This window comes from Lathamus discolor, chromosome 3 (assembly GCF_037157495.1).
Source record: "Lathamus discolor isolate bLatDis1 chromosome 3, bLatDis1.hap1, whole genome shotgun sequence".
In the NCBI taxonomy this organism is placed as follows: domain Eukaryota; kingdom Metazoa; phylum Chordata; class Aves; order Psittaciformes; family Psittacidae; genus Lathamus; species Lathamus discolor.
In genome coordinates, this window is record NC_088886.1 from 44,581,282 (window position 1) to 44,596,338 (window position 15,057).

The window sequence follows — 15,057 nt, forward strand, 5'->3', positions numbered from 1 at the left end:
GTGAGCTTCAGTGGCAAAGCACTTGGTAGGCTTTCTGCTCCTGGCTTGGCCATGTGGTCTTAGCAACTGCCAGACTATAAAGAGGAAGACAGAAAATAGGCATGAGTGGAGCTGCTGTTGTATTACTTTTATTCTAACTTCTAAAGCAACATAGGCTATAGAGAGTAGATGATTGTGGTGGTCTGGAGGTTCAGCAGTTGCTCTGAATCATTGTTGATCTCACCACTGTGTTTTGCTACTATATCTTCATGTTCTTGCTTTCTTACTATCCACAAAAATACAGAAGTCCTCTGCAAATATAAATTGGACCAAATTTTTAAATCCAGACAGGAGTTTTGGTTGGTCAAGAACTGCAAGACTGCATCCTTTTTATAATGTTATTGAGTATTATATTTTTAAGTGCAGGCATTTACTATTGCATGAAGACAATAAGTGTAGCAAAAAAAACCAAAACCATGGAGGGTTTATATATTTCCATTGTAAATAGTTTCTTAATTTTCTTTGATTCCTAAAATTTGCACCAATTTTCCTTTGTTAAGCAGATCAACAGTAGGGTTATAACTATAGATTTTGTCTTTGCAAAATTAACTTCAGGGCTAGTAGAAACTATGAAAATCTATTTTCTGCCTTTTGTAAAAGTCATGGCCTCTGTAATACTGGAGAGACGAGCTATGGATATGAAGGGAGCTCCTAGGAGTTTGCTGTACAACTGGCATGAGTAGTGATTGTGTCTGACATGCAGCTATCTGAATTGTACTGGGAACAAGCTGCTGTAGTAGATGATCCAAATTGCAGCAGTGATAAGCAGAGCTGTCCCCAGTGAAGAAGACCTTTTCCCCCCTCCCCTTCTTTCCTCCAGACAGTCCTCCACTCTGGAGTGCAATCTTCCAGGCTGTCCAAACCAAGGCTTGGATCTTTCCTTTCATCTTGGCTAAATCTAGCACTGTAGAAGTTTCCATGTCTCAGGTTTTGCTCCAGGTGGTTAAGAACTGTTTTCTGGCTGCTATGTAGGCTTGTCCCCTTAGAGCATGCCAAGAGCACAGGTGATGCTGTGATTAAATTAGCCAGAAAAGGAGGGAGGCTCCCTCTGTGTCACTGGAAAAGATCTCTGCAGTTTCTGGAGAAATGGCCAGGAGACCAAACTCTCTGTGCTCAGGTAGCCTGCATGAATACCCAATTCACTGGATGCTTATGCAGGCTAAGAATCACTTTCAGATCTTTCTCTACTGGTTGGAAAGACATTATCCAAATGGAAAGTGACTGTATTGAAGTCGCAGGCAAGCACTAAATCTGTTGTGAAAACAGGGCCTTGGAGGCACTGAGAATCATGGCTTTGGAAATGAATTAAAAACTGTATGGCACTATTGTCTTCCATCATTATACTCTATGGGATGTATTTATTCTTTTAAAATATTTTGTTTAGTCTGCTAACATGCTGTCGCATTGTTGAGAGGGAAATTTCTGGTTAAATTGTAATATAGTGTCATAAACCTTAGAGGCAGTGACTTTGTATTCTTTCTGGCTGTGCAAAGCCTGTGTTGTCATGGCCCTGATCCAGAATTTGGTAACACAAACAAACTTAAATGATAATTCAGGCATATTTATCTAAGGGCTCATTTAGCAATAAAAAGAGCTGCTTATTTTCTTTTTAATAATGTATTTAGTGCTTTTTATTAAGTTGAAATATGCAAGGTCTGTTTTTTATTGCTGCAGTGTAAGAGCTCCATCCCAGTGTAGGCACTCTATTTCTTCTCCAGTCTTCAAATAAGACTTTTCCTGGAGATGCTAAAACCTGCGAGAGCTAGAAAAATCTCTAAGGGTTTTGCTAAGTCATGGAACTCATTTCACATAGTGTTGCATGAAGGAGATGTAAAACTAATGACTGAGTATGTTAATAGGAGTATGTTATAAGGAGGGTGATGTTTTTGTTCCCCTGTTCACTTCAGGGAATGAGTTTCATTTGCCATGTGTGGATAGCAGGAGTAAGTGCTGCCATTGCTGGGAGTCTCTTGTTTCTGTGGTTTGTTTCATAATTTTTTGTTTTTTTGGCTGTTACTAGTTTTACAGCACTCAGGGGGAGGAAGAACTTAAATGGTTTAGTTGTTATTATTTTTTTTCTGTTCTTCCTGTGATGTAGGCCTGACACTTCTCTTGAAATACAAACTCAATTTGTAGTGATCTTTAGTGGTCCCTGAAGCTGGCTTCCTTCCCTTATGCTCTTAATTTCAGGTGTTGTCAAGTTGTGCCAGGAAGCAATTGCAGTTGAGATGTTTGGTCTCCAGAACTGAATGTCTTAGAAACACTGGCTTTGTTCAGTTTTATTACTTGGCATCTTCTTTTGAAAGGAAGAACTAAACGGGAAATAGAAGGATCTCATGGGGAATGCTCAAAGAAGGGGACCTTGAGAACAGATCTCTTAGCCATGAAAGATCCTGAAAAACATGCACTGCGTGGCTTTTGGGCATACTTCAGTGTCCAAAGTCTTACAAAGTATGTAAAATGCACATGCCTCTGTGGAAGCAGTGGCCCAAGTTATATAGTCATTCCCCTACTTGCTCTTTGCATGCTCCATTAACTACAATTGAAGTTTTTGTAGGACTGGTGCCAAAGTGAGCCTTCTGTGGGTTGGAAAGGAAGGGGAACAAAGTAAAAGCAAAAAGCCTGCTCCCTTCCTCTGCCCATGGGCTCCTTCCTTCTGCTACAAGACAACAGCTGTGAGTAGCCCAGGACTAAAAAGTTTTCTCAGACATCATGAGTTGCTTAATCAGATTTCCGTGCTCAGTTTCAACCTCATGTAAATAAAGAATGTATAGGGGAAAAAGGCTTGGGTGTAATTTGAACGCAAACATGAAGGTAGATGTCTGTTTGGGGGGAGACCATGATCATGCAAACATAAACCAGTCTCAGCACGACATGTTCTGGCAGAAGGCATTCTCAAAATGAGGGTTCTGAGGTAGCAGAAGAGTGGTTTTGGAAGGACTTTGTGTGAAGGAAACTCCAAGTAATTGCAAGTAGTGACTGCAGTGTGTTGGTTTTCTTATTTCCCTGGCTATCTCCACATCTCTCCTCACACTGGAAGACTCCTGAAGGACAATGGTAAATGTCTGGCTTGTTCAAGAATTAATTTCAACCCAGTGGTAACAGGGCACAAAGAAAGGAAGTTATGTGAGGCAGTAAAAGCACACAAAGGAGAAAAGTGATCTAAACAGCAACATAAAGAAAATACTTGGGAATAAAAGTAATCATCAGCTTGTATAGTAGGGTGTCCAGCAGCCTCACTGAGATTATGTGTGATAAATGTATTTGCTCATTCAGTTATGTCTTGCACTACAACATTTTTAAATCACTGCTGGAATTAAATTGATTTCTTGAGTTTTAAATAGTGCAGCATAAATCTTCCACTCACACCAGGACCCAAGTTTCTCTGACTGCAAGCTAGCTGCAGTTTGCCAATTCCACTTGATTTCATTTCAGACTCATCCCCTCAAGCCAAACCACAAAACAAGCTTCCTGTCCAGTGGGTAATGAAATGCAAGAGTCAGTCCTTTTGTTGCTAATGGGAGGTTGCATGGAACAGAGCTGGCTCTTGCTGCAGTTGTGTTTGGGCTTAGTTAACCATTTTGCCAATTAGGCAGAGACTCCTGGTTGCTGGATATAAGTTAGATGCTCTTAGGTCTAGGTGAGGACAGTAGTTTAATACCCAGGGTAGTTTATAAAGAGGCTTATTGAGCAGCAGCTTGATGTAATGAAAGGTGAAAAGCTTGGATTGTTGCATTTCTCTGGGTTGTGTTTCTGAGGATTAGCTCTGCTTGCCGTCTTATTTACCCTGCCCTGGCTATTTGGGCTGTGAAGCCATCGGGCTTTCTTGTTTGCTTTTGTTTCTCTTAGAGCTTATATATTAACTCCTCACGGGGATATTTTTTTTTCTCTTCCAGTACATTTATTTGTTAAATCTTAAGCTTACCAAATGCCAATGTTTTTCCCTGGCTCCCCATGGCTGTATGGGTTGGTGTCAGTGATGGGGCTGGTCACAAGGTGTAAGGAGGGTTCTGCTCTTGTCGGCAGTCCACTAAAGTTTTTGTCTTCGGCTCCCCTCCCCAAGTGCTGTCAGTGGAAGGCTTGGCAGAGCTCTGCTCTGGGAGGACTGAGGGTTTATTTGGCCAGGAAGAGGGGCTCTGGGATGTCTGTGTGCTCTTGGGTGTTTCACTCAGAGCTGGGCCAGGATCCCAGAGATGTGCCCTATGCTTGATGTCTGTTGTCTGCAGTCTTTGGAGTGTTCTGGTCACTGCCTGAGGAGCTAGAGATCCTTTGTGGGTGAGCTCAGCCCTCCTTCAGAAAAGCCCTATGTCTGAGGCAGACGTGCAACTGGATGTTGGGACACTCACTAGACCACAGTAACTCGTCTGCTCTGCCATGTTAGCTGGCATTCCTAGGCTAACTCAGAAGCAGCAGTGAAATTGGAAATACGTTTTTCTTTTTACTGGATATGAGTATTTTTCAAGAAAATGACTTTTTACAGTGCCCCGCTCTTCCTTCTCCTTCACCTGCTACAGCTACCTGGAAGCACAGAATCTGTAAAACCTGCAAGAGTAATGATGGGTTAAAAATAACCAGAGGTGTGGTGTGTCCTTTAGAGGAATTTAGTTGGAAAATTGAGTTATGTCTGAAGTTACTGCCCCAAGCTATCACTTTACACCTTATTTGTGTGGTGAACGTTTCATGGGACTGAGTTAAGGCAGGATCTGCTGCCTGGTCACAGCTGGGAAACACATGGGAAAACAAAGGCACCTGTGAAGGACTGCTGTGAGCATGGCTGTAGGGACAGATGGATGGACAAAAGAAGGGAGGGAAGAAGCAGCTGCTGTCCTGCAGTTGTTTTTCCGAAGGAGTTCTGTAGATGTAAAGACTTGAATGCATTTCTTGCTGAGCTTGTTTATTATTTTTGTTGTTGAGGAAGAATTTTAGCATTGTTTTAAGACTTGGGTTCAGCTTTGTTCCCACTAAAGGAGTCAGATGCTGGCTGTTGACTTTACTGCTGAAGAGGTGCTGACAGTTACAGCCTTTTCTGGAGCCATTCTTTGATTCCTCAGAATAAATCAGACATTAACTACTGACTTTTTTATTATTTTTTTTGTCCTTCCTAAGCTGGAGGGCAACTGTCAGAGTCAGTGGCTATTTTCCATTACACGATTGCCCAGCTCAGTCTGTTCTTGCTCTGAATTTCATCTTCAAAATAAAACAGGTCTGCACGTATTTGTGTAAGCCACATGACTGCATTTACTGAGTATTTTTGTGTGCTGAGGAGCCCCGTGCTTCCTGCAAAGACCCTCGTGTTTGTGCTGTGAAGGCTTTGGCTGGATGGTGGGCAGTGTGGGTGAGGAAGCAGTGACAGGCAGAGGGGAAACTGTGCAGCCTTTTTCCTTAACTGAGTCAGTTTGTTGGGTCTCAGTTAAGTAAACGTTGCTTGAGTGCAGTTCACGGTATTTGCTCAGTGATCCAGTGGAATGTCTGGGATATTTTTGTTTTTCCTTCAGAGCCAAAAAGCAGTTTTTGTCTGTAAATCTGAAAGCCTCCAGCCTAAGGCAGAGTCACTGTGCCTGAGGGTGAGGACAGCCGAGCTGCTGTGGTGGTGCGGTGAGACAGACACCCTAGTTGGCATGGAGCACTCCGGCTGTGCCAGGAGTTGGGTGTGTTAATTAAAGACGCTGCAAATGTCTCTACAGCTAAATCTGCTTTTGCTGAAATGAAAGATGACTGACTCTGAGCTGCTGGGCAGCCTGCTGCAGGTCTGTCATGCTCATATCCCAGCTCCACTGTGCATAGAAAAATTAAAGCTGTGCGATGCTTCAATGAGCTCTGACCCTTCCTGGCCACTCTGCATGGGAGGCACTGTGGGCTTTGTGCATGCTGCCATTGTGGCAGCTTCTTTCAGGCCACCTTGTCTCCTGGTTGACTTTCCAAATGCTGCAGTGCATCCCCTGTTCCCAAGGGACCAGCAGACATCCAAGTGGTCCTGCCAGGCTGTCCAGTACTTGCTGACTGAAAGGTCTATGCCTGTATTTCCTGACATAGGCCTTTCCAGTCCCATTTTCATTACCACATTTCATGAGATTTCCATGGGAAAAATCCTCTGATATCAGGAACAAAATGTCTCATTATCTCTGCTTGCCTCGCCTTTAAGTGGGAAATATCGAATCAAACATAATCACTTGCACCTAGACTAGATTTGAGCCTAAAAGAATATTTATTCTAAAAGACAGATTGAAAAAAGAGACAGTCACCTATTACCAAGTTTTGCATAAGATTCTGGTGTCCTCAACATAAAAAGGACATGGAACTGCTGGAACAAGTCCAGAGGAGGGCCACGAGGATGATCAGGGGACTGGAGCACCTCCCGTATGAAGATAGGCTGAGGAAGTTGGGGCTTTTCAGCCTGGAGAAGAGAAGGCTGCGTGGAGACCTCATAGCAGCCTTCCAGTACCTGAAGGGGGCCTATAGGGATGCTGGGGAGGGACTCTTCGTCAGGGACTGTAGTGACAGGACAAGGGGTAATGGTTTAAAACTTAAACAGGGGAAGTTTAGATTGGAGATAAGGAGGAAATTCTTTCCTGTTAGGGTGGTGAGACACTGGAATGGGTTGCCCAGGGAGGTTGTGAGTGCTCCATCCCTGGCGGTGTTCAAGGCCAGGTTGGATGAAGCCTTGTGTGGGATGGTTTAGTGTGAGGTGTCCCTTCCCATGGCAGGGGGGTTGGAACTACATGACCTTGAGGTCCTTTCCAACCCTAACTATTCTATGATTCTATTCTATTAAGATCCTCTAGTGCATCCTCTGATGATTGCAAATATGCAGAGTAAATAGCTACTGGCTCAAGTTAAGTATTTGTTTTAATTTTTTCGTTTTCTTTGTAAATTAACAAAAATCAACAAAATTATGTTGACAGAGGCTCTCATTATCTTGTGTGGAAGAAATACTTGTATTAAAGTTATTTTTCCATGTGGTCCTTTGGTCGTGGTGTAGAATAATGAGAGAGCACAGAGACCTGTGTGTGTACATGTTTCTGTGCCAGAGTCCTGTGCCAAGAGAGCATCTGTCCTTGTGTAATGTAATAATTATGGATCTTTACAACTTGGATCAGCTTTCTTGGAGCAATGATAGCCAGCAAAGGGCAACAAAGCTGGTGAAGAGTCTGGAGCATGTCTTATGAGGAATGGCCGAGGGAACTGGGGTTGTTTAGTCTGGAGAAGGCCCAGGGGGGACCTTATCACTCTCTAGAAATACCTGAAAGAAGGTTGTAGTGAGGTGGGGGTCGGTCTCTTCTCCCAAATAGCAAGCGATAGGACAAGAGGAAATGGCCTCAAGCTGCACCAGGGGAGGTTTAGACTGGATATCAGGAAAAATTTCTTCATGGAGAGGGTAATCAGACATTGGAAATGGCTGCCCAGGGCAGTGGTGGAATCACTATCCTTGGAAGTGTTCAAAAACCATGTAGATGAGGCCCTCAGTGGCATAGTTTAGTGGTGGTCTTGGCAGTCCTGGGGTAACGGTTGGACTTGATCTTAAAGGTCTTTTCCAACCTAGTTGATTCTATGATTCTATGGATGAGGGATAAAGAACAGAGGGAGAAAAAGAAATTGGGCTGCCTAACTTCAGATGCCAAACTGAGACTCAGGAGTTAGGAGTGTTATGGACTTATACATAGGGGAGTCAGATCTGAAGTCAGGTTGACACGCAGGAGCTGAGCTGTTCTTTATCTCAAGTAAACAGTATGAGGTCAATGATAAAGAAAAGAATCGAATATGGAAAGTAAAAACTCCCTTATTACTTATGACGAATCGTGCTGTGCTAGAAGTGTCTATGGCAGCAGCTATATTGGTCCCTTCAAAGTTGGTAAGCTCTTGAGCCTAGTTATTAATAGATATGTTCACTCTACATTATGGACTGAAGGGGTTGAAAACAAAGTCAAAATACTCAGATGTTTTTGTGTTTTCAGGACAGTGCGTGAAAGATGACATTGATTAATCTTCATGTCCTTTGACATGAGACATCTCTACATGTCAGATGGCTGTAACTGTTACAAAAGGGCAAAGGCTCAGCGTGTTTCTGTGGAGGACAATTTTATCAGAAAATGACACTGGTGTTGGCAAGCCTCTAGGGTGAAATAAGGAGCTCTTCAGAGCATCTTGGCTTTTGCTGAAGGTTTGAATGTTTGCAAGCATAGAAGTGCTGAAACCACAAGTGTATTTTATGTCATGTTGGGTGACAGTTGCTCTCCAGGGAGTGAAGGATCAGATGGAAAATGCCAGTTTGCCATAGAACGGCCAGAGAGAATGTGGATGATTTTTAACACGCACAAGAAGTTTCTGTGAGTTGTATCTTCCAGAAATCCATGGGAAAGATGGAACACACAAACCAAAGTGCTGAAAGTGCCATAAAGAAATATATTCCTGCCCCTAGAAGAAAATATGAAATGAAATGCCTTTATTGCTTAATGCTAGCAAGGTGGCATTGAGCTGGCTTTTCCATTCCTTTTCTCGTTTCAAATACGATGTCCAAAACAAGTAAAGGCTGTGACAGCTTGACCATAATTTACACATTACAGCCACTTTGTTTTGCACTAAGGGTAGAGGGGAGGGAACATGGCTGCTGGCCTCAGCATGTATAGGATGGCACTTGCTATAGGCCATGCATGCTGTCACAAAGAAGTTATCTCCCTGGACTGATACTTGCTGCCAAGTGACCTCTGTCTAGTGTTGGATGAAGAGGGAGCATTATTTAGCCCTGGTGAACTTTGGCTGGCGATCTGAGCTGTGTTATCACAGATGAGGCTCTTAGCCTGAGCTGTAGCCATTGCTAGTCCTTGTCAATGACTCTCTAGTTAGAAAGGCTATATACAGCTGATTCTGTTCCTGCAGTTCTTTAGTGTGTGTTTGCACATACACACATAATAACATCAACAATGTCTTTCTGTGCCCTTCATATCTGGTTCTTACGAGTATGAAAGGCGAAATTACATTTTTTCTATATACTTCCTGCTGGCTTCACACAGATGAGATACCATCAGTTTTAATGGAAAAGACAACCAGTGGGAATTTTTGTCTCAAAATTGTTTTCTTCTCTGTTTGATAATGGAAGGAATAATATGTTCTTTGATCTTTGGTTTGCAAACTTGGAAATTGGAAAGGAAGATGGTTGTACTGTAGTAGCTTTACTCTAGTGATGTGTGTGGTCAGTGGTTTCTGGGCATTTAAATAAAGGTGGGTGTGCTGTGGGGTGTGTTGAGGCAGGAGCCAAAATGCAGGGAGCATCAGTTACACGAATAACCTTGTAACTGAGAGCTCAGAGAAAAGTGCCCTATAAATCCATCTTTTACTGGTGCTGTCTCTGCAATTACACTAGTGTTACTAAGTTACTAAATTGGCCAGCGTCAATGGGTTACTGTGTAATGGGTAAAACGTAGATTATAGTTAATCATGAAGAAAACTTTATTCTTAACAGGATGCTGCCTTTTTTTTGTGTCAAATATTAGAGGTGTCTTGTCAGCCCCTATTTCACTGTTCTGTATTTAGCAGGGGACCATAAAGCGATGAAAGATGTGAGACATCTGTCATCACTAAGAGCTTCAGTAATGGTACTCTTGTGAAATGCTTGTATCTCAACTAGGAAAACAAGGTCATTTGTTTAAAAAAAAAAACCATAAATGACATTACTAGGTGTTAATGTTTGTATGTAAGACACAGTACAAGAGAGACTCTAAACCAAAGGTTTTTTGTATTTTCTCTTTCCTGTTAATTCCTTCTTATAATGTCTAAGCATTTTATAAATATTTATGAATGTATCATCAAAGGAAAATGAAATTTATATAATGGAGTTGTAAAGTGGTGTTGAAGGAAGCAACTTTCCAATGGTTCCAACATAGTTATATTTTGACAGAACTGGGACAGTAAACCAGACCATTACATCCCATTTTGGTAAACAAGCCATAGTCCCATCTTTCTTATTAGTTACTTTTGCCTTTGCTGCTTTCAGAGTAATTCACTGGTTTTCTTCATGAAATACAAAAACCTTATTTTTAAGGAAATACTTTTTTTTTTTTTTTTTTTGTTTTGTTTTGTTTTAACTTCACACTTAGGCAGGCCCTGCACAGATTGGTGGCCAGCAGGGGGTTGCAGTTAGTGGCAGAGAAGGAACAGAGAAAACATTAACTTCAGTTTGCACTCCTGTGTAAACAACTAGCTCTGGTGTTGCTTGCTTCTCAGCTAACAGAGGTGTCCCAAGCATCACTCGGGAGTCATCGGTGCTGTGAAGCTGATGCTTTGTGTGCTGATGGGTGAACTTGCAACAGTGAGCTGAGCAGCGCTAACTGCCTGGGAAGACCCATGGTAGTGCTTCCTCAGTAGGATGTAGCTGCCTTTGCTTTCCTCTCCTCTCCCATTCCTCACACTGTGATGGCAGGGCAGCTCACGTGCTGTCAACAACTTCCTCTTGCACACAAGCCTGTAATGAAACAATTCCCTACATTTACTGTTGTGCACTAACAAGAGGTGCTTATTTCTGCATGCTGCAATTAATACTGGTCTTCTCCGAACAGTGGCTGAGGGGACAAAATGTTGCAGCGGTGGCAGCATCTCTCCAGTGGCTGGGGATTGAAAACTGTATTTGATCAGTGACAAAGTGCATGAGCAAAAGGCTAACTCCCTGTTCCTCAGGGTTTAAGGGCTTTGTGCAGATCTCTTTGAAGTCAGTGAAGGACTTCTGTTACTGCAATAGGCTATAAATCTAACCCCAAATGCTCATGTAATTTACAGTGTGTGTTAGTCTTTTGTTAGCTGGCTTATGAATATGAAATGGGGCTGAACTAAGCTTTGGAGAATATATTGAATGTGCAAATTTGCACACTGATCTTGGTATTTTCAAATCAATATGACTGTGAGTGTATGCCAAAATACCCCACAGTCTGTTGAAAACCTCTTTGGTCTTGTATGTGCTGTTTGTATGTATTTAGTTGGCCCTATGAGCTCTGAGGTTTTCTTTTAAGTTATTCTGCAGTACTTCAGGGAACTCAACTCTCATCACTAATAAAATAAAGCAAAACACTGGTAGGTCTTGCCTTGTTAACAACTGTTCTAGCTGTTGTGTTTCCCACTGTTCAAAAAATATAAAGCTTTATAAGATACAGCGTATTCCTAGCTCAAAGAATGAATATTTATAGGCAAAGAATAACACTGCCTGTATTGAAATGTCAGTGCTATGAAACTGCTTTTTTGGCAGGCGCAATTAAGCCACACAGACTTTCAATAGTGTTTTGTAAGCTTTTCCCTTAATTATGCTTAATTTTGGTCTCTGAGTTTAACAAAACCTATGAAGCTTGCAGCAAAATATTTTTATTATAAACAAATTTGGTTCATGGAGTACAGATCCTGTATTCCTTGTGGATATGATTTTAAAAAATGTGTTTAAATATGGAAATTCCTCTTTTTGTTGCATTTATTAAAGCATATACAAAATAAAAATAGCTGATACCATATGTTTAATACAGAATTTTGAAGAAATTATTTTGGAAAGTGCATGTGACTATATTTATTTTTTTTTATCCAAGTGCCCTCAGTAAAATGCACATGAAGTTATAAGACATCAAGCCAGAAGCATGAGATTCCGTCTCAAGCAGTTACTGCTGCAAGAGACAAATAAGGGGCAATTTTGCTTACACATAGTTGTTCTTAAATGCATCGTTCTGATAACAGCAATATGTGCATAATTGTATTTATGTGGCATTGATCTCTCTTTTCTACAGAAAATCTGTTTTTCCAGATAAAATATTCTTCCATTCAGCTGTAAGTGGGAGAAAGCCTCTTTAGCAGCAGCACAGATTCATGGGAATGTTTCTGCACAGGCTTGATACAGAATTTTGATATGGACTTCTCAGTGAATTTGATTTTTGGTGAACAAAGTAAAGTAAGGGGACTAAAACCACGTTGCTTTACTGTGCAGGTTAGATAACAGGGTATTTGCTCAAAATGGTTAGACAGAAAACCCCAGAGATATGATTAAACTAAGGTAGATTTATTAACAGATTTTTCTAACAGCGTATTTTCTTAAATTGATGTAATAATGTCTCAGCCCTGCTCAAATACAGAGTTTTGAACAGCTTTGAGCTATCCCTGGCTTAGTATTTAAGTAGAAACAGCAGAAGTGCTGGATAAACAAGATCATTTTGGAAAAAAACATTCAAACAGTTTAAGATCCTCTGCCATGGTCGTGCTTTTCTGACCTCCTGCAGCCTTGCATTATCAAACTGAGACTGTCTCAATCTCCCTACTATTAATGTTTGAAATAAGATACGAATAAATCATCTGAATAAAGTAGAAAGAAAAAAAAGTGGTTGGTATTGCAGCTGCCTGGGGCCTGCTCCACTGGCCCTTAGACTCCTAATATGAGCTTAGAGGTACAGTTACGGGCTCTAAAGCTGGACTTTACATGGGAGAGAGTGAAATCCCTTGGAAATCAAGAGACAGAACATTATAAGTATCCAGGCTTGAATAATGAAGTCAGCATCCAGAAAAGAAAATATCTGCAAAGCAGTTTAAAAATTGTTTTCTGGAAGATGATGGAGGAAACTGGGAGTTTGCTGGGGTGGTGGGATAAGGTGGTGCTTTTTTCCAGGTAAAGTTCAGTTCCCTAGGCTGGCAGGAAGTAATGGTGGAGTCTGCTGTGTGTGTTTCACTTGTCTTTGCTCTTCTTTGCAGGTTACATATTTGGGTAAGGTTTCCACAACAGGGATGCAATTTTTGTCAGGCTGCACAGAGAAACCGGTCATTGAATTATGGAAGAAACACACACTCGCCAGGGAGGATATTTACCCAGCTAATGCCCTTCTGGAAATTCGCCCTTTCCAAGTCTGGCTGCATCATCTGGACCTCAAAGGTGAGGCGACAGTCCACATGGATACCTTTCAGGTAGCACGTATAGCCTACTGCACTGCTGACCACAACATCAGCCCAAACATCTTTGCTTGGGTCTATCGGGAGATCAACGATGACTTGTCCTACCAGATGGACTGCCATGCTGTAGAGTGTGAGAGCAAGCTGGAGGCTAAGAAGCTGGCCCATGCCATGATGGAGGCCTTTAAGAAAACTTTTCACAGCATGAAAAGCGATGGCCGGATCCACAGGAACAGCTCGTCAGAGGAAGTGTCTCATGAGTTTGAGTCTGATGATGGCTGACTGAACTCAATCATGGTTCAGCAAAGGCAGAAATGGCCTAGGGAATGCGAGCTGATAGATGAATAAGTAACAATTGAAACTAGGGAAGGAAAGGACTGCCAAGCACTTCTCTGACCAGCTTTTTAAATCAAAAGAGCAATTCAATACCTACAGATATGCATCATTAAAGTAATTACATTGAAATCTGCTGCTGTTGTAAAAGTGAGAAAAAAAGCTCCCTCCCCCATTTCTCTCACCCACCCATCATTGTCCCTTTCTCATCTCCGTAGTTCAGGTGCATACCATAAAGTGGAGTCGTTCCTGTTTGTCTTAGAAGGCTGGTCAGGCAATTTTATTGGTTGCTCCCCTGGCATTACAAGCTGGGGTCTGATGCTGGTGCACAAGATCAAGTAGACCTGGAAAGCCCTAATGGCTCCTGAAGAATATTTCTCCATGATGCATCACAAAAATTCTTTGACCGTACGTAGGCTAAGACAGCCATACATAGCCTTTTAGACTAATGATCTGGCATTCTGCATTTAATTCACATTTCACAGATTAAAAGTCGATGCTTTTATGTACTCATTATATCATATGCTATCCTTTATTTTATTCATTGTACCTATTTTCTTAATATACCTGCTGCCACATCTTTCACCTGACACCAGTAGTTGCAGTTTCAGACTATATACTGCAGGATACCAAAAAGGGGTGGGCAAAAATACTCCACAATGTCTAGGGGTGCAGCGAGCCAGCACCACTATCTGTTCATTTTCCAACCCTGCTGTGTTCTGCAGGAGGGGGGACCACTGGTAGGAGTTGAGGGACACTTGGGTCTTTCTGTGTTTGAACTTTGACTTCTCATCAACCTCAGGTCTGAAGTGATACAAGCACAATAGACTCAGCTCCATGTTACCGGTCTCTGCATTGCTGGTTGAGTGGCCCTGGTGGAATGGAGCTGGTAGTGCTTCGCTGCACATACAGGGCTGTGTTACTGTAGAGATCAAAGGAAATGGTCCCTTAGGAGTCAGGTTTGAATATCTGTTCTGGTTGAGAAGCTCACGTTAAGACTCCCGTATCTTTCCTTGTTTGCAGATATACAGTCATGCCTTTCTTAAATGCAGATGTTTAATAAAACTCAAATAAAAGGAAAAACTTGTTTCACTTGATATTTTTTAAGGCCAAGAGCAGATCAATAGTTTGCAGGTAATGCTGCTCCTTTGTATGATTTTGTTTGTAATTATGGTAATGTTAGGGGCACTAGGACACCTTACAGAAGCCTTAAGAAAAAGCTAATCAAAGCAGATAGCTCTGTGTTTGTGTTTTTGTGGGTCTGTAGGTTTGTATGTGAGAGTGTATGTGTGAGTCCATGTTAAAGCATGTAGACTGAGCATGAAAACATTGAAGGCCCACACATCTTGGAAAATATGCTCGTTGCTTTACAATGTATGTAAACGGTTCTCCAGCATAAATACATTCATACTTTAATAAAAAAGAAAATGTCCTGAGTTAAAGTTTGAGATTTTTAAGCTGTCTTTCCAATGCAAACTGTGGTTTTGGTTTTTGTGCGTGGGTTCTGTGTTCATTTCATTTAGTGGAATGAAAATGTTACTTTATTCCATTTAATCCGATATCAGTCTCCATGAGAATTACCTTTAATATTTTAAAAATTATTTTCTTTTAAATATTTAGGTAATTATTGCTGAGATTTTATTATTATTATTTTTTTAATTTGGCTGTGTGTGGACATGATTTATAATTTCTATTTTACAGGAGGTGGCAGAGATGCCACCCCATGCACATGCCTGGCTGGTCGGAATGAGCTCTGCTGAGTAGGAGCAGTATCTTGCCCTCCTT

The 15,057-nt window shown here is 41.6% G+C and overlaps 1 protein-coding gene across 5 annotated transcripts in view; it reads left to right on the forward strand.

Annotated features, from left to right (window-relative positions):
• PID1 (phosphotyrosine interaction domain containing 1) overlaps nt 1–14,714 on the forward strand; it is a 91,984-nt gene extending 77,270 nt beyond the window's left edge. For all 5 annotated transcript variants that reach the window (XM_065674957.1, XM_065674960.1, XM_065674959.1 and 2 more), the window contains exon 3: nt 12,745–14,714. In XM_065674957.1, coding sequence (XP_065531029.1) covers nt 12,745–13,221 — 477 coding nt within the window. In that variant the 3' untranslated portion in view covers nt 13,222–14,714. The remainder of the gene's footprint in view (nt 1–12,744) is intronic.
• The last annotated feature ends 343 nt before the right edge of the window (nt 14,715–15,057 follow it).